Source organism: Aulostomus chinensis, chromosome 21 (assembly GCF_037954235.1).
Source record: "Aulostomus chinensis isolate RoL2024-O1b breed Wild chromosome 21, RoL_Achi_v1.0, whole genome shotgun sequence".
Classification (NCBI taxonomy): Eukaryota; Metazoa; Chordata; class Actinopteri; order Syngnathiformes; family Aulostomidae; genus Aulostomus; species Aulostomus chinensis.
In genome coordinates this window covers 10,544,299-10,569,080 of record NC_141340.1, presented here as the reverse complement: position 1 = coordinate 10,569,080, position 24,782 = coordinate 10,544,299, and the positions used below count along the sequence as shown (strand labels likewise).

Sequence of the window (24,782 nt, the reverse complement as noted above, 5' to 3'; positions counted from 1 at the left end):
GATTCTTAACTGTTTTTCGTTAAAAGCTGCTGCCTTAAAACTAAACATCACCTAAAATATTATTTTCCTTTCAATTACTTGCTGTTCGGTGTCTTTCTCCCACCAACCCCCCAATCCCCAATCTCTTTTTGGTGACTCCATAATTTAGAAAATATCGGCCTTTATATTTTCCAAACTTGAAGCAAATGGCGATGACTTCTAAGAACGACAAAACTGTCCAAAGCCTCCATTAACAGACTTTCAAATTCCATCATCCAGTATAATCCGTACGCTCCATAATCCACAAACACTAAAAGCAGCTTGAGATGCATTTCAGGTCATTTAACAGACATTTTGGACATTCAGTTAGTTATTGAAAAGCAAATAAATATTTTGGTTAGTTAGACATTTAGTGTACTTTCATGACACGACACAGGATAATATAAAAGAAAATAGTGATCTCTGACGATCGATGGATGGACATTTCTGATTGCATGTCTGCTGCCGCCTGCTGCCTTATAAGCACTGCAATCAGAATATATCTGACTAATTTGATAGAGAATATCAGAATAGTCACCTATAACTGGTGTTGCATCCCAAAATATATTCGATTTCACATTTCACTACAGACATACAAGTAAACATTACAACAAACATTTGTGTTCACTCAAATTTGGAATATCTGACAGCTAACAGCCACCCATACAATAAAGGATAAGAAGTAAGTGGCGTGTATCCGTACCAACACACAGAGACGTGTGGTTTTGTGAAGAGGCCCACTTAAGTCATCTGACTAAGCCAGGCAGACGTACTGAAAGGAGGCATTAGGAGAAGTGCTCCCACTGATGTATGCTTCTTACTAAGTAGGGGTAACAAGTTGATTTTTTTTACATTCAACGCATCAAGGAAAAGATTTGAAGTGGAGGACACACCAAGATATACAAACGTGAACATGAAACACTGTGCAGAGGAGAGGAGATGAAAGGAGACACCGGACTCAAGTGCCATTGAGTCTATTGAGCACAAATCATCCTGAGCAACTGTTTATTTTGGACCTGTAGTCCACTCCTCCACCCCTGGTCTCTTCAATAAAACATTACTTTATGAGTTTACACCCATTTGAACAATTCGGACATATTATTGTTTGGTCTGGCGTGTCGCCCAAGGTATTTTATGTTGTCCCTGACTGTATGCATCTGATTTACTTGTCAACACAGCTACATGGTGATGTTCAAAAAAAAAAAAAAAAAGCAATAAAACGTTACTCCTCTGATGTGTCTACCCTACGGGCTTTGGCAGCTCCCTTTTGTTTTGGGAACAGCTATGATGACGGGATGGATAAGAGAAAACATATCCGTGGAATGCCTGAGTGGAAGAAAGAGCACACAGTGTCCCAATACATGAGATCCCAACAGGCCGGTAAGCTATATTAAAAAAAAAAAAAATTATATATATATATATATATATATATATATATATATATAAATAAAAATTTCAGTGGGTGAAGGTGAGAGAGCGGGAAAAAAAAAGTCTGTGTGAAGAAGAAGAGGACAGAGGATATTGGATACCTACACATATACGTAGAGAGAGAGAGATGATAGGAATATAGAAAAGTGCTCACGGGCAAATCTGAAGTGCGCTAGGTTGTCCCAATTACAGCTGCATATGACAACGTACACCTGCGTGCGTGTGTGTGTTTGTGCGCGCGTGTCTGCTCTGCTGCAATTTTGCTGTCTGATGTTATTCGAATGCCCTGCAAGCATGAGAGGGGATTCATTTCTCAAGGATAAGTATCTTTTCATTGGAACGCTCTCTTTATATTTCTAACATGCACCCACACACAGACACACAGCATCCCTGAGGCGTACAAGAAGGTTGTCATGGATTTAACAAGGACACGTCCGTATACAGTAGCTGAGGGAAGTCATATGGCATTTTAGTGCTGTATAACATCAGGGTCAGCACATTACTGACACATCGAAAAAAAAAAAGAAGTTTTTTTGTCCACGTATATTGAAGTAATTTTAATTCCTGCGACAAATTACACAAGTTCACTTCAGTTTTTAAAGCAAAATCCATGGCGGTCATCATTTGTTTGAAAGAGTCACTGTGAACTCTGGGAAACTGTGCTGGACATTTTATAAATGGTGGGTTCATTCATGATTGCAATTATTGGGAGTGGCTGCTGTACAGTGAAAATGCAAAAGGATCTGCCGCAGTTCTTGATCATATATCATATCACATCATCCATGATTGATACAAAACCTCCCCGTGACAAGGATTTTTCATGTCCCAATTATGGTTATATTTGCGTGATTTAAAATATTATTTACTCTTTACAGACGTACTTTTACCATAGTTTCATTTGGTTATTCAAGGGTTGCGCAATACAATTTGTAACAGTATTTGCATGAGATTTGTGATTTGTGAATGAAAGTGTTTCTTTGGCATTGCTTCCATTGTGTGTGATGATATCAGGATTAAGTGTGGATCAGTTTTTGGGTTTGCCCAGGTCTCAAGACTGTAGTACACACAAAAGTCTCACAAAGTCAATGAAAAAAAAGGATACTGGTTTAAGTTACAACATTAAAGATGCAACTGCCATTTGTTAAACAGATTTCTTGCCTTTTTGGCAGCAGATTTAATAACGAAATGCAAAAATTGGGTACAAATTGCACAATACTACAACACTGTGCAACAGGTACTGCATCCTCTGTAGCACAGGTGACCTGCTATTCCTCTTCAGCCCCTTTTACTCAGCCTGTTCAAGATGAGAATGTTGCACGGTTGTAACTGATTGTTGCTTCCCTGTTGAATCTGAACTGATGTCCTTCTAAAAAAGGAGACTTGGGGCCAACGGTGCTCTTGTTACTCATTGGGTCTGATTGTGGAACACCAGTATGAAAATAACCCACTTTGTACTCTTTTTGTGTGGCACAGGTTAAGCAGCTGCTGTGTCATAACTGGAATCCTCCTAGGGACAGTATTACGGAATCTCTGTGTAAATTGGGCTTTTGTTTCCAACGGAGAAAGCAGTTTGCGGCCTGTTGGGTATCTGAACATCATCGCAGGAGGAAATGTCACAGAGCAAAGCACCCTCAGACATTCAGCCCACTGTTCTTCCAGCTGACATAATGTTACTGTCATAACCAAATGAGGGCTGGGAGGAGGTGGGTGGCCTCAGACTGCACAGCCTTGCTCCAACGGGGGAAAGTCCTGTCCAAATTCCAAATTCTGACAGAACGCCCCCTTGGGCGGAGGCGCGCACAGAGCAGCAGGGGGAAAGTTAGGAGCAACATGAATAGACGAGAGGAGCCCAGAATGACTCATAGGAGTCAGGTGTTCCAATGATAACACGGGTGTCAATGATTATCCATGAAAAAAAAAAAAAAGGTTGATGTAACCGCATTTCTTGATAACAAAAGTATTATCCCAATTTGACGATCACTTATGTGAATCATTTGGAGTGAATTTCCGTATACTGTTTCAGAGAAGCTCGGTAATTGACTGAATCACTTGAAAAATATGCATCATCATCATCATCATCATCGAGGGTGTTCTTCAATTCAGTATTTGAGAATGAACAATGGTCCGATGAAGACTCCACAATAACAGAGACAAATGGCTGATTTAAAAGTGGACTTGGACGGGAAGAAATTATTCACGGGCCCTTCGCCATAAATAAGATTCATGAAGACGCTGATAAATGCACATATCATATTATCACCATATTTTTTCATCGGAGCACTTTCTGAATGAATCAATACGGGTCCTGGTGGTTATTAGAGCACTGATGGATCCGAGCCAGGCTGCCCTTTTAATGGGATGATTTTCCATCAACACGATTCCAGATCGCTCTGATTCATCATAATAGGTAAGGACATGGGCATATGGAAACCTTGGTTTCACTGCAGAGTCGTTAAGATGACCAATTGTGGATATGGCCTGTCACTCTGCCACACAGTCAGTCATCCGATGAAGAGAATTCATATTCAGAAGGTCTCACCTTCATTAATCCAGGGCTCAAGCACACTGGATGAGAGAGACCTTACGAAAAGACGAGTGACCTTGAGATAATGTATACTTCTGTTCAATGATTCAGACGCGTCCCCTCATCCCCTCTCTCGCTTAAGAAGCGTCTAAATAGACAACGAGCGATGCTGCCTCTCTTTAGACACATCACTGTGACATATGACATTGACAGACAGTTACAAGGAAACAGATTTCCTTCCCTCTTTCAAAGACGTGAGCCTTTCACCCCGTTTGTTCCTGCATGGATCAGATAGTAGAAGATGGGAGCCAGATGCGGGACCGTCTGCTGGCTAGACTCGGTTACCCAACACTGCAACTGACTCAGTGACTTCTCCTGTTAAGTACACCAAGTTTACAAATCCTTTCCACAAGATACTTGGCATCAGAGTATGTTACTATAGGACTTCAATGAGGGAAAATTTTTAGCAAACGGCATGTATGTATTGCTCTGTGCCACCTATATTTAATTGGGACAGCTTTATGTCTGTTCTGTAATATCATGAAATTCCAAAGCAGACTCTGCATAAATCCACAACATATATGAATATCTATCGCAATTCATAACTTGCATGTTACAAAATGGGTGCTCAATCACCTTAGAAAAGCACTGCTGTGAGGGTTTTTCAAATGAGGAAACACTGCCATCTGCAGCTGTAACAATGACACATTTCACCGTCTCTGTATTTAAAATTATGACACAATATCTAAGGGTAATTTTCAGAATATATCACAGGTACAAACCATTTTGACTTGAGTCGACTTCAGAAAAATGATTGATTTGAGACCACATGCCCCCTCAAAACTACACTCTTGGTCGCACAATGGTTTTCAGGCGTGTCTGGATTTGGGTGCTCACCTTTGGTTGAACATGCCTCTGAAGTTGTAGTTTGCTCTGTAGTTGGGAATGGGCTTGGGATCCAAAGGCCTGTAGATAGCTGGCTCCCCTCTCTTCATGGCCAGACCATTCAGCTCCACTGTGGGTGTTATACTGCCTGCAGGAGCCGAGCCGATGTAGAAAAGCCCCCCCAAAAAAACAAAAACAAAAATTACACTCTTTATGAAACAGATTTCATGGACAAACATGAGGAAGTCTATATCTAAATAAACGACTTAAGTTGACGTTCTGTTTTTTTCCTTCACAGGTTAGCTTAATGAGGACGTAAAAGACCTGTTCAAGCTCCAGTGCCTTTGAGGTTTATTCACTTTATTCAAATTGTTTAAACGATGAATAATCAGGTGCAAAATTGTTGTTCATTTGTCTCTCATGGTTATCTCAATGATAAACCACTGTTCAGCTGAAACTAAGTGTTTCTCACATGTCTGGCTTAAAAAAAAAAAAGACAAAAAAGACGTCGGCATTCATAGCATGAAATATACAAGAATCTCTCACATTGTTATGTCTAACTTGTGATCTTGTGGCTGCTGTGAGTGTCTAATGACAAGTGTGAGAGTGCGTGCAAGTGCACCCAGCATCGACTGCCTAAATCATGTGTCCTTTGAGTAGTGGGGGGGAGGATGCACCACTGACTTTTGACCTGTTTTTTGTTGGTCAAGTACTTGAGCGGAGCATCAAACTAACTTACTTACTTACTGACACCCATGAAGATGTCACTGTCAACCGTATTACAGTTGATTTCAGATATACTCCAGGCTCGAGAGCAAAAAGGAATGTCCTGAGGTTCATGTCAGTAAGAATACTTTAGGAGTCAATAGTGGGGTTTTTTCAACATTCCTTTCAGTGTGTCACTGGAGGACAGTCTCTAAACGATGGACACTGATTCAATTTTACAGATATGGGTACAAATATCCACTGATTAAATGAACCAATGCAGCCAGTTAATATTTCTGTTCAACTCTCAGTTGGCACTGCAACTTTTTGAAGTTAATAACCGAACATTCTTAATTGAAAGTCCCCTTGAGGTTACCTCCTCGCATCAATCATCAATTATCTCTACCCAAGCCCCACCCACCCGTATGTCTACATTTGTCACTGTCATAAATGAAAAGTCTTTGAATTTATTATAAACTCTTGAACTGGACATCAAACTCAAGGACATACATACCTAAATAAATATATATGGAATTGACCATCCATTATTGTTTACAAGAGCATACAGAATGTGGTGGAGATGTCCAATAAAATTCCCTGTCACAAGCCTTGATAAAGAAGCAAGGATGGTGTAGCCTGGAGGCCAAACGTAGTGGAACCACAGCAGCATGTGACTTCAGTGTTGAATCAAGCAAAACCAGACACTCTCAATAATAATGAATCTTTAGAATGACACAACAGAAAGTAAAACTCACTAAATAGATCTAGATACATACATATACATATATATACATATGTGTGTGTGTATATGTATATATATATATATATATATATTCATTCAGTTATAGCAAAATATTTCTTGACAAGCCTTATATTGTACTCTTTCTGAATTCTGTAGTCTAACAGTATGATAACCCAGGACATACTGCTACAACTAAATGAGTATATGCTACTGTGGTTGCAGTACCTGGGTTGCTGTTGATGTCAACTTTAGGGGAGCGGGGTGCTGGCCTGGGCAGGACACTCTCAGCTAGCGCTTTAGCCGCTGTGGAATGCTGGGCCTTTTTAATGCTGGTCCCCTCTGCCTCCCACACCTGCTCCCCAAGGGTCAGCTGCACTGTGAAGATCTGCAACAGTGACACCCAGAGGGGAACACATGACATGACAGCAACTGCCATTTTCAAAAGACACAGTCATCACCATTGCCTTTGCTCAGGGGGGTTCTAATGAATGAAATGCAGATACTATGTTCAGGCTCCAAATTCACACTTCCATGCAGTCTCCCCATCCTGACCTTAGCATGTGCAGGGCCTCTCTCGTGGAGGAGTTTGTACTGTGGTTGGATCCTGTTGAAACGGGCTAACTCATTCACCAAACACATCGGAGTTTTCTCTTTAGGGTTTGCCATGTTCTCCTGGGGCGGGCCTGAAATTACAGCACAGATAAATGCATTGCATACTGAGAAATACGATTATGACACCAGGGAATGAGGGCCATGAGGAAGCCCTGTCTGGGTGTCAGGGTGCACCATGTGGAAACGTGGCTTCGTAACATTGAGACATTATCCTCTAAAATTGCTTTTAACTGACTTTAAATCTGACAGCACCAACGAGGAGCTACCTGGCTCATGTCCCTACCACAGCACCAAAATAGTAACCCCTCTGGTATGGGAACCATTTATCAAATAGCTTCCTCTGACCTGCCTTGCCAAAAAAAAAAGGAACATGAATTCGGTCGTGTAAATTTGTGTGAGGATGCAGACAAGACGAAAGGAAAAAGGTGGTCAGTTAAAACTTCTCTCAGTTACTGTTTTTGTATTCCGTTATCCTCCAACCCCCTGCCTCATAACTTGCACCCACACAAACTCATGCAACAGGTTAGGTAAACATCTTCATTTATCAAAGCATGCGCCGAGAGCAGCATTCCAGGGTAAGAAATACCATTGAATATTCTGAGGAAGTACATAGAATTTGCTAAAGACTTGCAATGTTATGAATGACTTTTTTAATTGCGTGCTGTTGTCCCTTCTGTTCACCCTGAGTTGGCTCCTCGAGTATTCTCCTCCAGAAAGGAGCAGGGGAATATTACCTGTTGTTGTTGTACTACTTGTTTGCAGGTATCTTAAGATTTCTTTCTGCGAGAGCGTAGATGTTCCAACCTCAAATCTGTGGTAATTCCATCTAAATAAAAAGCCTGTGGACCACGATCGTGAGGCGCGCTGAATTAACCCCCTTTCCGCTTGCGTGACCTCACGTCTCCGACCACATCTCAGATTTAACAAAAGCTAAAATGCATACATGATTCATAACATACAGAGATCATTAACTGTATGGAACCATCTTCCGTGAGTGACCAAGTGAGTCTGTGAGTCTTAAAATGCAAAAACTTTCGGGCTGTAAACACACAATAAACTAAAACAATTCAGATATGAGTCATGACTAAGAAAATGTATCGTTTTGGTTACTCAAGAAACTAATTTTCCAGGACATGTGAGCAGTAGCTGAAGGTACTGCTGAACAGCTGTTTGCAGTTATGTGATGTTACAGCAATGGGATTTTAAACTTTTGTTTTTTATGGAGTTTAATTTCATAACGAAGAACATTATCAGCAATTTTGTCCAAAACTGATAAACATTACAGTGCAAGTGCTGGGACTGATGTAAGATTTAACAATCTGTTCCTGTTGAAAACCGGAATGGAAGGTTTTGATTATCTGATGTGAAAAGAACGGGTCCTGCAGGTCTGTAAGTCAACCATGTAACTTCCTGTCCAATGTCAAACCTGTTTTATGATGCTACACCCAGGTACAACTCTTATTTCTTTGGGGGGGGTTACAAAGGCCTCAAGACCCTTTTCAACAGATGATCAACCTGCATGTGAAGCCTAGCGGCATGGAAGAACGGAACACTTAATATTTTAACAAAGACGACACGTGTGGATGCAATCCATGCTTGGAAAATTAGTGGAACATTACATCGCCTGTGGCAACTGAAAATTACAAACTACAAACAGCCCATAATTTGTTTAAAAACACAGAAACATAACTCACTTATTATAACTTAATTTCCCCCTGAAAAGAGAATATCTTATTGGAAGTCTACCTGGTGGTGTGGCAGACACAGGGGCATCCCCATATCCAGCTGCAGGAGCAGGGCAGGCGGGTGTGGGGGCTGGGCCTGTGCCGTTGACAGAGGGCTGCAGACCCAGGGATCCTGGGCTGGCCATGGCCGGCAGGGGAGCTCCAGGGGAGAGGCCAGGACCAGCCAGGGGTGCTGAGGTCTGTACTTTCACTTGAGCCATGCTCTCTTCCTAGAAACACACAGAACTCTCACCGATAGCTGATTCAACTAAGATTTTTATGAGATCCTAAATGTAACAACTCAAAAACATCCTGTGCTTTATTCCTAACACACATAAATCAATATTTCTACAATTTGAAACTGTTCTGTTTCATTTCTCTCAACGAACTTCGGACAACAGACACCAAGCTGTGTGACCGTAGGCCTAGTTCACATTCTGATCCACTGGCAGCCAATACAGCCAGACAATGAAGCTTTATTTGAAGGAGCTTTGCTCATGTTACTGCTGCTAAGCTCCCCGGAACAAGGAGGGGAATCCTGAACAAGACACTGGACATTTACATTTAATTAGACACTACAGAGATAAAGAGGCTTTTATAGAGTAAATACTGATTGATATAACAGACAAAGAGAGTACATCATTTCTGCAATAAAAACACAAACTTCTTTATCTTGTTACACGCGCATTCATCATTTTAGTGAATGCAATTAGCCACAGGTCATGGCCGCATAGAGGTAACATAATACACACCAGCTGTTTTTCAGAGGATGAAGATTGAGTATGTAAACTCGATTTAAAAAAAGGTACAAACTGTATCACACCATATTGCCAAATTGGCTCTCCTGCTGGTTCACATTAATATCGGGCAGGCAGTGAAGGGAAATGAGGGAAATTCACTTCCCCTAAACGGGTCAGGGCAAGGGGGTCAGCCACAAAACTGAACCCCACCCCAGGTGTGGAGAGAACCCAATGTCCTTACCTTGGATACTTAATGATACACTGGTGTTGGTCATATTGGTCATAGTACTTACAGATGATGGACAATATCTTCGATACATGTCAAACTAAAATTATTTCTATCAATAAATTGGGTGAACATGAATGCAGTAACATCTTTAATTAACGAATCAAATAAAGTTTTTTCAAGAGCACACGTCAGTTAGCTATATATATATATATATATATATATATTTTTTTTTTTTTTTTCCGGCGTCCTAGACGTGCTTGTGTTTATGATTTTTCAGTGCCAGGTGGACTTGGAGGCAAGCAGCAGATCAATTGTATGTGTGACAACCACTCACAATGAATCTATCCACAGCGCAGCGTGACATTATAACTCTGACGTGTAGCTGAAAGTGACCTTTTTTTTCCTTGTTAAACATCGCTGCTGCAGCATCTCGGTCGACCCTGAAGTTGCTGGGGTTACACATTCATTAGCTTTCCATCCCGATTACATGCATAAATATAATTTCAAACACGCTAAATGAGTTCAGGCCGAGCTAAAAACGTGTTTCCTAGACTGTAGAGGTGCTGTTAGTGTTGACAGACAGATCTGAAGGGCTGTCTGCAACCCCTGAACCTACATTACAGCTTCGACCACTTTAGCAGGATGCTAACATAACCGACAGGCAAACGGCATTTCCTGTAAATGTCAGCTCTCCAAAACAAAACAACTAGATGGACGAGTGTGCGTGCTGTCATTATTATGTCACAGTTGATTATCATACTGTTTACAAGCCAAATAGGCACCTCCGTTAACCGTAACGTTAGTTTAGCTGGTTTAAAGCTCATCATGGCTGATCGGCCGAGCACCCCTCTTGCTAGCATCTCCATACCGCCCCATCTTCCACGAAAGTCTGGGGAATTTCAGTCCACCTCAACAGCCCATACGGACTGGCGACAGCGTGGCGAACATTCCACAAACGATGTGATAACATATGGACAAATATTTGAGGGTATTTATTACCTTTGTCCAGGGCCAGACCCCAGTTACACCTCCAACATTGGCAAACACTAAAGAGAACTGGATGGAAGTGGGAACAGACCATATTATTTGTCTGGGAAAAATTAAAACACTTCAAATGAGAAGCAACTGTTTATGGCCGCTTTAATATTTGATTTATGAAGTTTTGGCATTGTTTCTCTGGTCACTGCTAAACGTTGCATATCGGTATCATATCTCCCTTACAGTTTAAGGTGTTATCATGAATGAACCGATCACCCCCGCGATGACAAGAATGGTTCAGTCCTCGGTTGCTTCCTGAGAGCCTGAAAAGGCAACTTCTATTCAGGATAATAAAAACTTAATAATTTCACATTCGTTCTTTTTGGGTTTACTGTTGTTTTATTTTCTCAAATCGCAATATTATTTTGTATCTGTCGTTTTAATCAAACTGTTTTATAAGTATATTTTTATGCATAGTTTACTTGAAATTAAGATTTTTTTTATAACTTGAAAAAATATATAAATATAATAGGCTTACTTATCAAGCTTAATTAGAGTCTTAAGTTTAAAGCAAGATTGCGCTGTCCTGTCTACAGAATGATACATTTTAATCATCAAACATTGGCTTTCTGCACCTGGCAGCAACATTAAATGCTTCCACTCAAGGGCATTTTGGGGCTTGAAGTTGATATCACCACATACAGATCAGCTGTCAGGGTCAGTAATCTTCTCAAACATCACATCCTCATCGAGTTGATAAGCGGAATCTTACAAGTGAGGAGGACCAACATGGATTCCAGTGGGAAAAAAAAGAAAAAAAGAGTATGGTGATGGATTCAGGGTTTTACCAATCAGGGCGATGAGAAATGATCTTCTGTAATCTGAGTATCTCTGCAAGGTCAGAAGAGACATTCTCATATTTTTCCCTGCTGTTACTGTATGAGCAGTCAGGGGTGGGACAATTTAGGCCCTTAAAGCTTAATATTAAATGTTAAGTCCAGAAAGCACAAGACAGGAGGGAAGAAAGTACCAGAAAAGACAAGAACACTATATGTCCAGTAGATGGCGCAATTAAACCACTTGTCAGCTTTTACAGAAAGGGAAAATATGCTTTTCATTAGCAGATAAAAAGATGAATTATGTAAATCCTTGCACGATACTCTTTCTGGGTTTCTGTTTACTGATGTACACTGACATTAGCACCTTACAAGACTGACAAAGAAAACTAAACTGTAGAAGTATCTTCAGAGTACAGGATAAAGTTCTCCTAACATTTATCCCAAGTTTATTTCATTTCATTACCTACAAAATGGAGTAAAGTTTGTGGAGGAATTCAAATCCATCCATTTTCTATACCACTTCACTGTTAAGGGTCTTTGGAAAGTCGGAGCCTGTTCTAGCTGATATTGGGTGCGAGGCGGGGTTCCCCCTTAACGGGTCGCCAGTCCATCGCAGGGCCATCAGGAGCAGCTCAGGGCTCAGTATCTTACTCAAAGACACTTCGACATGGTCACCGGGGGAAGTGAGGTTTAAACCAGCGACCCTTTGGTTGCCAGACGGCCACTCGACCTCTGAGCCATGCCGCCCCTGGAATTAAAAAGCTTACTTTAAAGTTGCTCACATACATGCTGTTGTTTAGTTTGTGAAAACGCATTTTTACACAGGTGGAATTGATCCAATTACATTAAGGCCACGTCCTATTTAGTGTCACGGCCATCCCAGCGAGCCAGTAAGGACGATACCAGTAATCTAGCCAGTCTAAATGGAACACAGCCGTGATAGAAGTCATTAATTACCCCTGTGCTCAATCATGGAGCACTACTAGCTTTTGATTCTGTCAACAAACATGAGTGAAACTATCTTTCTCTATTCCAAATTTTTAATATAATTACAAAAATTCATCCCTTTATAATGGCTTGAGAATGTTACTTTTCATGTGTACCACCTTCAGATTTAGCTTTACTTCATTTTTGTCATGACTTCATCAAGGTTTGTCATCAGGCTGCAAAAAAGAAAAGGCATTCATATTTTGAAAAACTCAATAAAAGTGAATCTTTGCTTTTATTATTGATTATGAAAATGAACAGGCACCTATTACATGGAGCTTGCACATCCCAGAACAAATTTTCAAATATAAATAACACACCCTCATTAGTCTTGATCACTCAAAAACAACCTGCAAGCTAAGATTTCAAACCATATTGAAAAAATCAAAAGAAAAAAAAACATGACTTATCCAAAACCTTGTAACAGAATTCACCCTGCAAGTTTCTTCAAAGCTCTACTGATCTACTGCCTGACTGGGGTGCAGGCCTGTTAGTCACCACCCACCCTCACAAATGGTTGCATTAACACAATCTTTCAGTCCTATCGTTTTTGTTGTTGTTTTTTTTCTAACAGCACGGTGACAGCAGACTAGACCGATGCAGTGAAGCTAAGGAGAAAAACAGAAAAAAAAATATATCATTGGTTAAATAGATGTCTTTTTAAGTTATAAATATAGTTTTGAGATAGCAGTGTGCTGTGGTAATCTCCTCTACAGTATAGAGTATCATCACATTCACTCAAGTTCATTCAAGGGAAAAAAAAAAAAAAAAATCTAACCCTGTAAAAAGCAAATGCAATACAAACAACCCAAGATGGAATATTCAAGTATCTCTGACTGGATGGCGATAAATGTTTGTTTAGGAACGGAGTGATTACAGTCTAAAAGCTTTGTAACATCCATCCCATCAACCATTATGGAAAGACTCATAGCTGTCACGTCTGACGCCAATAAAAAAACAGAAGGGTTTAAAAATGGCATGCAACCCCACCGTAAAACTACATCTGATTCTTACCAATAGTTGTTTTATAATGCTGCCTGTACACATCCTAATTAGCAAAAGATGCAGACTAACCTCCAATGAGCAATGAGACAAAGCACTCCTGTTATCATTCTGCTATAAAGTAAATGCATGATCCGCTAATGTCCTTCACATCACCCAACAATTTCAAAGACGTATATATGTATGTATATATATATATATATATATATATATATATATATAAATACACACACACACACACACACACATATACACACACACACTAGTTGCAGACATGTTATCATTTTACAACATAACAGTCTGTTTTGGTGAAAATATAGTTAAAATATCTGATAGGTATCTTTTTAGAGGTGATCTCTCTATATTGAAAAAAGTACCTGAGCCAAAACTCTGACCGGGAAAGGGGGGGGGGGGGGGGGTGAGGTCCACAAAAGCCTCATCTTGACTCTTCATCTTACTTTCATTCATAACCTTTGTGGAGATCAAAAATTAAATTAAATAACACACACACACACACTCTCTCTCTCTCTCTCTCTCTCAAACACACACAACACATTAAAACATCCCCGTTTTCAAAGAATCAGCTGGTTGAGAAACAGTACAAAAAGAACATTTAAAAAAACATTTCTGATGCATGAATTTAAAGCGTGAAAAAAAAAAGTGTCACAAACGTAAATCATGCAACGCTTTCGTCTTGCAGACATTCTTTAAACGGAAGAGAGGCCGCTGCACGTCGGCCTCGCGACGAGACGTGCACTGAGGTCATCGATCGTCGAGTATCTCACGCCTGTTTTGTTCCCATCTGTACCCACATTCTGTCCAACGGCAGGAAGAACCGCATCCAGGTTGGAAGATGAAGATGACGTTTATTTAAAAAAAAAAAAAGCTTACAAACTCAATAACCCTTGAACCTGACAAACAAGTGGAGGACTGCCTACAGTGCAGCTGCAAGATGGGAATTAATTTAGAAATAGTGCCTTTTTTTTTAAACTAAATTTCACAGTGCATATAATCATAAATAATTTTTTTTTAAAAGGATGAAGCATTTTCTTGGGAGGTCTGACGGTCTAATCCCATCTAGAAAATGATCAGATTTGGATTTCTCTTTGTAGGCCCAAGCATGCATCCATCAGTTATTATTGCACAACACAAGGACCTTAAATGCACCCACACAGAAACAAAAAAGTAACAATAATCATCTCAAAAATTCAATTATGTCTCTACAAATCCACCTTTCTCGCTTGTGTGAATAGCGATCCATCGGGGGGGGGGGGGGTGCATTCCATTTTTCTCTATTTATTTTTACTACCGACTAAAACATGCATCCAACTGCCCGAGGATGGGGGGGTCTTTTTGGGGGGTGGGGTGAGTGGGGTGCAGTTGAGAGTCTCCAGCGCATGGTGTCCATTGTTCCAGTCACAGGTCAGAGTTCAGAGACTGAATGATTAAAAAGTGCTTTACGTAGGTCAGTAGGACTTCGCTCTCCTGCGATTATTACAAAGTTTGTACATTAGCATGTATCATCTGTGAAGGCAAAGAGGAGCAAAGATTATAGAATGATCTGACTTGATAAATAAACTTTAAATGGAATCAAAATGACAATACTCACCGTGATACCACCATTTTGTCTTCTTTGGATTTTTGTTACACGTTCTTACATAAAAGGAATTATCAGGCGGTCGTCTCTGCGGGGAAAGAAACGTGTTTGCGTTCATATTTCAGCTTAACATTCGGGAGAGGTTGTGCTTCAGTTCAAGTTAAGTTTCCGTACCTTTTCTTTGCAGCTGGACAACATGCTAATAATGCTAAGACAAACTGATTGCACTGAGAGGGCTGGCGACCAATCTTCCGTTAGAATAGATAGACAGATGTGACCGTTGCTATACACGTGAGGGTGGACAGGTATATTCTCTCCTGTGAACATTACCTGGAAGAGAGACCCAGAAGAACAAATCAGTGGTCACAGATATTTACCCTCATGGCCTGTAAACATGAGTCTGAACTCACAACGAGGAAGTCAAACTCAAAACAGTTTCATGTAATTGATTGGGACGCTAAAGAAAGATGACTTTTAATGACCTTTACTACTTTTAAGACCATACTGCGGGCATCTCGGTCGTGGAATATACATTCTGGGATGGTTAGATAAATGGAATACAGACAGGAAATAATGAGACTTGCCATAAAGATCCGGCTTAGCCCTCTACAGGGAAATGAGGCTCTGGGATTAGGAAAGAGGGGCCGAGATGGGGTGAGAGCGGGACAGTGGATACTAGGAGAGGGGATATGTTTTGTTTAAAAAAAGAAAAAAAAAAAAAAGAAGAAATACTCCATAAAAGGCTGGGGGTATAAAAACGGTGAAAGAGTAAGGGCAAAAAGGTGAATACACTGAGCATACACAACTCAAGATTGTGGAGCCTGAGCAGGGAGAAGGGGAGGCAGAGAGGGGGGTCTGTAAAGGGGGTAATGGAGGGAAACAATGTGTTGAGGCAGTCTGGCACCAGACTGGGCCTCACAGGAGAGCAGAGACTCTCCATCACAGGGCTGCGAAGGCTGGGACAGTCCGAGTGTTAAGCGATAGGAGTGAAGAGCAGTCCTGGAACTAAAAACCCTGAAGATGAGTGAAAGCTCCGCGCTGATGGGAAGTTTAAATATTCACTGCAACCTTTCATCAGAAAAAAGGCAACATGAGTGCAGAAGGAAGCTCAGAACGCCGAGCACAAGCGTGTTGATTCCTCTCTCGATACTACCCCTCGTTCTCTTTCCCACTTTCACAAGTAAAAATGCCTGCTTTCTTTGAGCCCCTAACATTGCTCACTGTTTTACATGCACACTGGGAACAAAACGCATTATCGTTCATGAAAACCGCGACAAAAGCTAAAACCTTTAAACTGTGTGTGGCCACATCCAGTATGTAAAGGAAACTATACAGACAACATGCAGAGAGAATCTCTACATCAACTATTGCGAGTGCTGTAACCACTTGTGTGATGTTTCTGTGACGACAGAGGAAACTCCTGACTGAAGCCTGAACAAATGTCAGAAATTCAGCTAATTGTCTTGTGAACAGTCGGCTGTGGAGCAGGGCCACTTTTCCTGTCATGACTTTGTCTGACTGATAGAAAACTAGCCGAGACGGCCAGAAACTGAACTGACAGGCATTTTATCTTTGACTGTTGGTGGGGGTGCAAAAATCACAGAAGGCTACACAAATGCCACTGTAAAAATACATGGTATATTAGCAAAGACAGCTAAGATGTTTCATTTTTAAAACTGTTCTTTTATTACTCTATACTTTAGCATGTATAACCACTGTGTCAATACAACACAAGCACAGTTGGGATCCAGGTCAGGATGCACAGTTAACACAAACAAAAGGAACATGGCCAAATATGTTGTGGAAGAAATCGGCTGTGAACATGTTACCGAAATAAAAATTGTTCCTGAAATACACAAGAGCGTATTTTTGAGTGGGCCGGTGTTTCCTTGGTAGTGTTCAGTGGGAGGCTCTTCTGAAACGCAGCACAAACTCTCAGGACTACATGTGTCTTCTACATAGTTACAACGAAATCCATCCCACGCACACACGTGCACGCAACCAGTAATAACACACTTTATGCATTTATCAGTAAAGCACTATCAGGGGCCACAGGAAGAGCCCAACAGAGGACCACTTAAACAGCCGGGCCTTCCTTTTGGAGTGGACAGTAGCTTAGTAGCCATGTTTATCTAATTTTCTCTACCCCGGCTCACTCTCTATTTTTAGTAGGGCAGCCTCCCGATAAGTGAAGTAAGATTGGTGAGTTAAACTAATCCCTTCAAACACAGCTTCAGTACTGTGCCTCGGACACGGATTCCTGGCTCCAGAGTTTCCGAGTGGAGATTCATTCCGCCAACAACTGTGGAGCCGATGTGTTTCATGTGATTCTGCAGGCATCCAGACAGTAGATACTGAAGGACTGTTTGGACAGGTTTGTTTAGAAAATGAAAAACCGCTACACTGGATCTTCAGACTAGTCGAAGAGGACTCAGCTCTGGAACCATATAGTTCAGGATTTTATTTTTTTGAGCAGTCAGGCAGTAAAGCTGAGTTTACTCGCATCTGCAAGCTATGAGACTTTTTTTTGCACATATTTGTAGAATCTGACTCAACAAGTCCTTAAAACGAGATGGGAAAATTGCCTGTTTGTTTAAACACAAAAAGGCACTTCCAAACACCTCATATTTACGCAAACACACACACACACACACACACACACACACACACACAAGGAGTCAACACAGAGAGTTAGTGAGTCAAGGAGGCCTAAAACGGGGCTGATAATCAGTTGCATTAAAATCAACAATTTTATGCACAAAACCACACACAATTATTAGTATTTTGCCTACAATATAAAAGATAAGATAAACCTTTATTCATCCCTCAGTGGGGAAATTGGCATTGTTACAGCAGGAGAAACAGAGAAGTAGCAGCAGAAAAAGTATAAGAGTACTAAATAGCAGAAACTATAATAAAATACAACAAACAACAAATATAGAAATGAAGTGGAACAAAGGGAGCAGTCTGCAGCGTCAAAGCATCGCGCGACAGACAATGAAATCCTAAATGTTTTCATAACCAAAAAAGAGGAATGTTTTTCTTCACTTCCATGTATCTCTCTTGTGCTCAGTGCTACAGACGGCTATTGTTGTTGAGACAGACCGTACCATGGAGAGTAAACGCTGCATCATGGGAGCATGTGTTGTGCAGCAGAGCCCGTGCATTGCATAAGGAGGATTTGATTAAATTGGCCGGTTGAATGAATAAGCAGATATCAATAATATGTTAAAATGACAGATCTGGAACACAAGGATGAAGACACAGACGCACACGCACACAAAGATAGCGTCTGAGCCACTGCTGCTTACCTGAGGTGAATCAAAAGGATATCGACTACTAAATTTGAAAAGCAGCTGAAATTTCTCTCCTTCATACAGTGTGCCGGGTGCTCCCTCCATGTCTACAATCCACCTGAAGGAAGCAAGAATATGGGAATATGTCAAACATGTGAAACAATGTCAAACAAGACTCAAAATGCTGTTTTAATACAACCATTTCTTCAGTTGAATCCCTTAATCACAGCATCTTCTTTGGATGGTATGGTTTTTAGCCATGCTGCAACTGTATTTATGCTGTTGTTAGTGGTGAATAATGTGCTGTGTTCTGGGAATGACCTGTACCACTACAGTGACTGTGAGCTGTCCAGGGTTCAGTGTGTGTGTATGTGTGTGTGTGTGCGTGCGTTTGATCAAAAGCTTTTAGTCTGACTCATTCCAGTGACATTCAATATTCAGCTGGGTTATGACTGCGGTTTCGTTATAATGTGACACTCCATTGATTAGCTGGATTAGATCTATGTTTGCATCTGTAGCCTGGTTACAGAACTGTGCTGACTGAGCTGCTGGGATTCAGTGTCTTCTCCTGGCTCAGAGTGGCAGGTGATTGAAAACACACAGGCTTGATCCCGGGTATCCGGGGTGAAGGACACTTGACCTTCGTAGTATTCCTCTATGTCAGGATGCATGTTGCCAGATATTGACATTGTATTTATTTGGTTTGGCCGCTTTTCCATCTCAAAAGGAGAACGCTGATGGCAGCATCACAATCTGTGACCTAATTTCATCCAGGCAAGTGGTACAGCTAGGACACTGAGGAGACATGTGGCTATTTGGCTTTATAGCCTGGTGGCTCTTTCAAATCTAGCCTGAGGGTGCATGATCATTTAGGCCTGCATATGAGGTCAGCCCGGTTTAGAGCTTCACCCTTAAAAAGCCTAATGTCACAGAGAGAGTCTGAAAGCAGTGGCAGACAGATGGCACTGAGAGAGTGCATACCTCTCACTTAGAGTCTGAAGATTTCAGCTACAAACCCCAAGGACAAAAAAGGGCTAACCTTTCACGAGTTTCAATACAGTTCTGTTTCTTCACACACACAAATCTGTTAAAATATAAGTACATTGGGACAAGTGCATGAGTCAATGGAGATATGTGAAATGGGTTACTGTGGTAAGCTACTTGTGAGCTTGACAATTGGGGCACTGATTTCTTCACTACCGATGGGATTTAGCCTGAAATTTTACAGCCTCCTCTTTGGACTATGTTACACCCCTCCACAAATTTAGTGACAATCGGGCTCTTTGCAAACAAAAGTCAGAAAAACAATCAAATGCTACCAAAATGAGGCTCTGAAAAGTACACGATCATACTGGATTGCATGGTATTATGAGGATATACCTATTGAAGAGTCTAGTTAGTCATTTAATATTAACAGGGACAAGGGACCAACTGAACATCTCTGTATGTTTCCTTGTTTGCATTGGCGGACTCATTGAGGGCTCATAAATTTCATGCAAAGCCACCTGCACTCTCACACAGTACAATAAGAGACACTGTTATCGCTAGAGCAGCAGCAAGTGTACTATATCAACACAAGCTGTAAATCTGAAACCAAACTAGCTTCTTATCAGCGTCACACATAATCCCGCAATGTGCATTTGTCCAAGATTGTTTATCAAAAATAGAATACGGTTAGCTCAACATTCAAGCGGGAACGAAGTACTTGCATCTGCTGATAGTCCCCACTGTGTCATTATGACAATCTGAAACAATAGGCCACACCCCTATATGCCATCTCAAACCTACCTGGGGATGTACAATCAATGTGAAAGCCAGATAAACTGGTTAGGAGACTTATCAGTCATGCAAAACACAACACAGACAGAGCGCCTAAGCAGACAGGGAGGCATAATTCACCAAGGAAGGATGAACAAATACCTAAAAAAAAACGGGCGGAGTATCTATGCATAATGCAGGCCAAAACCAACAGGAAGAAATGCTAGCAAAAGAAAAAAAAACTGAGGAGTATGTGAATGGGTGGGTTTAAAAAGAGCAAGTAGGTCTTGATGTTATGAATTCTATGGATGGGACGCTAGGATATGGCCTTGTGGCTTGTGAATCTATACTAGATTCAATGAACCAGCATGGCAGTGCAACATGGTCTTTGGAGCAAGTGGAGAAAAGAACATGAATGTAACTGGCCAATGTTTTTACTGTACTTCAGAAAGTTTTCAGATCTTTATCTGGTGCATATTACGGTTACATCACAATCCACAGAGCTACAGAACGAGGAAATGGCTTTAAAATTTTTCGACGGGAAGAGGAAAAACAACATATCCAGGAAGATAAGAGGGGAGGTCAATCGGACCCAAAAAGAAAGACGAGGTCATTTTTAACCTGCTCAGGCGCGTTATCTGACGAGAGTGAAAAATAATATAAAATACACAAATAGAAGACAGTGTTCTTGGAAATCTGTCTCTAACATGCCTCTTTCTAGACAAGACTGCTGGCGGACTAAACAGCACAACACAGAGTAAAGGTTCCAACCCTGTAGCAAACTTTTAATGACAGAGACAATTGTTTCGAAATCAACCCCCCCCCCCCCCCCCCCCCATGAACAATTTCACCCGCACATACAGCTTGCACGTGGGGTTAAGGGAACGCTACGAAACCCCAGACAGAAAGGTCAGCCAAGCAGCAGTGTTCTGTGCTATCCTAGCCCAACTCCTGCATGCCACCCGTTCAATATTTTATAAGGATGAATTGTGACACTGCATTAGAGACACTCTAGTGAGGGGCCGGAGCTGCCAGTCACTGGAATGACCCCGATTCCTCCTTACCGGCCCTCGCTGAAAGCTTGAATACCCCGTTATTGCTATAGCTGTGCTTTCTACATCTTCCAATCGTTGAGATTGAACCAGATACTTTTGTGAGATACTTGTGAATATCTTTTAAAAGACTACTTAAAGTTTACATGACCATATCTTGTTAGAGAAGACAATCAAATAGTGAAATAAAATATTTACTTACTGTGTTATGGTGTTCTGTACACTTTTTTCATTAAGCGTCATTCCTGGGGGTGGATCATTTTGCAGGGCTAATAATTCCTTTTGTAGCCGTTTCTGTTAAAAAAAAAGAAGAAGGTATGTAAGTATAATCTAGGTAAAACTAAAAACTAAACCTATAGAAAGAAAGATCAAATTATGCCATCGGCATATGAAATTCGTCTTCACTCATTACTGGTCTCTCCTTGAGGAATGACGAAATAGAAATATGCCCTGATTTTTGAGTTGAAGGTGGACTTGAAGTGGAGTTACTGCGAAGGCCATGTGCTACACAACGTTGTCATACCCAACAAACCCTTCAGTTACCAGAGATGAACCGCACGGAGTTTGCAATCCTTGTGTTTCCCTTTTATTTACGGCTTTTTCCTTGACTTTGTTACCCGTCTCTAGCTACGGTGAGTGCCCTTATCTATGCACCTGTTCGGCCAAGGAGGAGACTGGAACTGGTCAATCTGCGCACCGCCTCGCTAGCTAATGTCAACGTTAGCCGAAAAGCAGCCGTGACACATCTGCAAATATAATAAAAAAATGTTTCAACTCGATATATCGCTGTATTTTAGACATCATTCACGTGCTGTGAGGGAAAATTACACCGCGTGTCACAAACATTTGGCTCTAGAAAGCAGGGTTTCAGTGCTAGCGTCTGTTAATGATGATGGGCTAATGTTAGTTGTAATGCTAGCAACAGCCAAACCTTGGAACAGTGAGGGGTTTAAATGTCTCTGCTTTTACTGCGCTGTCAGCACCACTTAGAACAAATACCTATACGTCAATTAAGTAGTCCGTAAAAAGGTCGGAAAGACTGACCGAAAGCAGCTACACGATAAACTTACGCTCGCTGTCATTTGTGTTCTTACCTGCATCGACGCCATGATGGAAACCCCCCTGCATCAGCGCCCAGCGGAGGGCTGTACGTCAAGAAGTCACGTGGGCGGAGAAGTTGTTTTGACAGAAGAAAACAATCTACAGAAGGGCTCCGTCAGACCCAGGAACACTATTATCCCTCGTTTGTTTTGACCAGTTTATAACTTTTACAGCCATCACACTGAATTTATTTAAGTAAAAAAATCTTGGTTAGAATCTGCCCGGTTCACGGAACATTAGGGTTACCCCTGTGATAGACCACAGCAAATCATATTTTTAGTATTTCGTCAGGATATAATTTCAGAAACATAACATGATCCTCACTATCATTCTTTTATATAGTATAACTGACGTGCCTTTCCAGAGACATTTTGGTTTAATATATTCTCTTATAACTCCTGTTTACACAGCAGATCAATGTTCATCTTTTATTAGTATTGTCAGCTGGGGATGATAGTCCATTGCTCAACTCTCCACATCTGAAATGATGAAATCGTTATCTTGCACTTGTTTCCAGTTTGTTGATCTTGAATCCACTTGCATCTCCTCTGCTGTGAATTCTCCAAACGCACCTTCATACCAGCCTAAATATTTGGAGTCAAAATATTAACCTTTCCAATTGAGGAAAATCAAACTGCAGGAAGAATTTTCTGTGCCTAAAAATAAACTATCACAAACACACACACACACAAAAACCGAACAACATTTAACCTCTTCAATTCAGTATCAAAAGTCCGATGTACTCCTTCCAAACAGGTCTTTATTAAGACAGAGAGGTTAGGAAAGGTGATTGGAGCGTGGGACACATTTGTCACATTCTGGGGGAAGTGATGTAGCCCACCATTTTCAAACATTATATTAAAATGAAATCCTTTAATACTTCTTATGACAGAATTCAGACCAAAAAAAAAAAGAAAAGAAAAGCAAAACATCTTCTGATGACATAAACACATTTCGTTTTAATATTGTGTATATGGCAAAACAAGTTAAATAGTCAAAAACATCTAAAAGTGTTTGAAGCCGCTACATTTTTCTTTGTAACTTTAGCAATCCAAAAAGTTGGCAGCCATGAGCAATTCCAATGCAATCTCGGGAGCGATGGGAAATTCCGGTATTTCTGTGGAGCTGTTGGTGTAACGGACCTTATAGGTGAAGTACATGCAGACCTTGGAGAGGACATGAGACGGGATCTCTCTGAAGTTCACTTCATTGGTTTCATTCTCAGCAAACTGACCTGAATGGAGGGTTAAGGTGGGTCTTATAAGTAAAATATAAATGTACATATATAATAACACATCATTTATTGAATTTACTGTCACAAAACATGTCAAACACACTGCCAGCTTGCCACATTCTCTCTCTTCCACTTTCTTACGCTCGTTTCTTACACTGATCCAAAAGGAACCACATCTTGTCATTATGAGACATACTTGACTATTTGCATTAATAAGGATTTATTTATCTTTCTAGATGCGATCAATTATTTATGCATTGCATTAAACTAAATTCTCAGATTTAACATCATGGGAGTAGGTTCCCTGAATCCTCACCTGGCCCACTCAACATGGCTTTGATAGTCCCAGATGTCAAGGCATGTTCTCTTTTCACAATGAATTCATGGCCATCCGAAGAAATCAACTTCACGTACATGGCATCTGGCCCTTCACAGCCTCCGTAGGTTCTCTCTTCCCCATCTGTGAAGCAACATCAGCAAACCCAAGCGTTGAGATAGATTCGAACAGTAACAGTTCTAGTTAGGACTGTCCACAGTAGAAATATTATTGCTATGAGAAATGGAAACGTGCGAAGTCATATGTAGGATGTTCAATGTACTGGTAATTTATTAATATGCTTGACGGTTCAGCAATATACAAGTTTGTAACTCACCCATTCTGATCCAGGATTTCTATCCTGCGTGTGATGAGAACAGAAACATACATGAACGAAAATCAACATTTGAACAATCCTTAACAGGCCCATTAAGACAATAGTATAAAGTCAAAAATATAACATATGGCAGCTAAAGGCTGGGTTTCGGTTACGTTAACTAGGCCTTTAACCTGAACGTTTAACCAACACCGTTTATCACTGACGTTGCCATACAGTGCTAAAAGAACATAATGTTACCAGACTGTTTTCTACAGTCGGGAGAAAAGCCAGCATGCATAAATGTGATTTCTTTACTCCCACCCAATGTTAAGATATTCGGAAATTTGGTCATTTTTCACGTCTTGATGCGTCTTCGTAACCGGCAGTTCTAGTTAGTTAGCTTTTGCTAAATTGTGCTAGTAATCAAGCTAACGCCTCGACAGAAAAAAATACACAATTTTTGCTGACGAGTTGTTTATTGGGTTAAAACTCGAACAACAAAAGCTGTCAAATAACCATTAAACACATCAACATATACAGAAAACACAACAATGTTTCTTACCACTCGTCGGGTAAATGCGGAGTGGAGATCGTGTGTCAGTTAGCGTTAGCTACTAAGCTGTTGATACCCGGAACCAGTTTACAGGAACACCCGTCCGTATACAAAATCTTCCGTAGAGCTTCACTTTCAAAGAA

The 24,782-nt window shown here is 40.8% G+C and overlaps 3 protein-coding genes across 6 annotated transcripts in view; all 3 read right to left on the bottom strand.

Moving 5' to 3' along the window:
• Positions 1-10,737, bottom strand: part of stau2 (staufen double-stranded RNA binding protein 2) — an 84,473-nt gene extending 73,736 nt beyond the window's left edge. The window contains exons 1-5 of the mRNA XM_086191739.1: positions 10,607-10,737; positions 8,661-8,868; positions 6,855-6,985; positions 6,528-6,687; positions 4,868-5,003 (exon numbers count right to left, since the gene is read on the bottom strand). Of these exons, the coding sequence (XP_086047865.1) occupies positions 4,868-5,003; positions 6,528-6,687; positions 6,855-6,985; positions 8,661-8,859 (626 nt within the window). The 5' untranslated portion in view covers positions 8,860-8,868; positions 10,607-10,737. The remainder of the gene's footprint in view (positions 1-4,867; positions 5,004-6,527; positions 6,688-6,854; positions 6,986-8,660; positions 8,869-10,606) is intronic.
• Positions 10,738-12,627: 1,890 nt separating this feature from the next.
• ube2wb (ubiquitin conjugating enzyme E2 Wb) lies at positions 12,628-22,265 on the bottom strand. 4 transcript variants are annotated; one of them, XR_015110938.1, is made up of 7 exons: positions 22,211-22,265; positions 21,319-21,410; positions 18,322-18,424; positions 15,185-15,340; positions 15,023-15,098; positions 13,791-14,937; positions 12,628-13,019 (listed from the first exon to the last, which is right to left on the bottom strand). XR_015110938.1 is itself a non-coding variant. In XM_086191642.1 (6 exons), exons 1-6 carry the CDS (start codon positions 22,223-22,225, stop codon positions 14,924-14,926), a joined length of 456 nt encoding a protein of 151 aa, XP_086047768.1. In that variant the 5' UTR covers positions 22,226-22,265; the 3' UTR covers positions 12,628-14,923. The 4 variants fall into 4 exon arrangements, 3 of the variants coding, with proteins under 3 accessions (XP_086047768.1, XP_086047769.1, XP_086047770.1); XM_086191642.1 differs by having other exon boundaries at positions 12,628-14,937; XM_086191643.1 differs by lacking the exon at positions 22,211-22,265 and adding an exon at positions 21,771-21,872 and having other exon boundaries at positions 12,628-14,937.
• A 692-nt stretch (positions 22,266-22,957) lies between these two features.
• eloca (elongin C paralog a) lies at positions 22,958-24,782 on the bottom strand. Its single transcript, XM_086191108.1, has 4 exons — positions 24,649-24,782; positions 24,105-24,128; positions 23,768-23,911; positions 22,958-23,451 (listed from the first exon to the last, which is right to left on the bottom strand). The coding sequence occupies exons 2-4, from the start codon at positions 24,106-24,108 to the stop codon at positions 23,261-23,263; spliced, it is 339 nt and encodes a 112-aa protein (XP_086047234.1). The 5' UTR covers positions 24,109-24,128; positions 24,649-24,782; the 3' UTR covers positions 22,958-23,260.

Excerpts from the sequence above, each read along its gene's own strand:
- ube2wb (XM_086191642.1), bottom strand. Across the intron at positions 18,425-21,318 it reads GTACAGAACACCATAACACA|GTGGATTGTAGACATGGAGG; the intron begins GTAAGTAAATAT and ends TGCTTCCTTCAG. Across the intron at positions 15,341-18,321 it reads ATCCTTTTGATTCACCTCAG|GTAATGTTCACAGGAGAGAA; the intron begins GTAAGCAGCAGT and ends TCTCTCTTCCAG.
- eloca (XM_086191108.1), bottom strand. Across the intron at positions 23,452-23,767 it reads AGCCATGTTGAGTGGGCCAG|GTCAGTTTGCTGAGAATGAA; the intron begins GTGAGGATTCAG and ends CCCTCCATTCAG.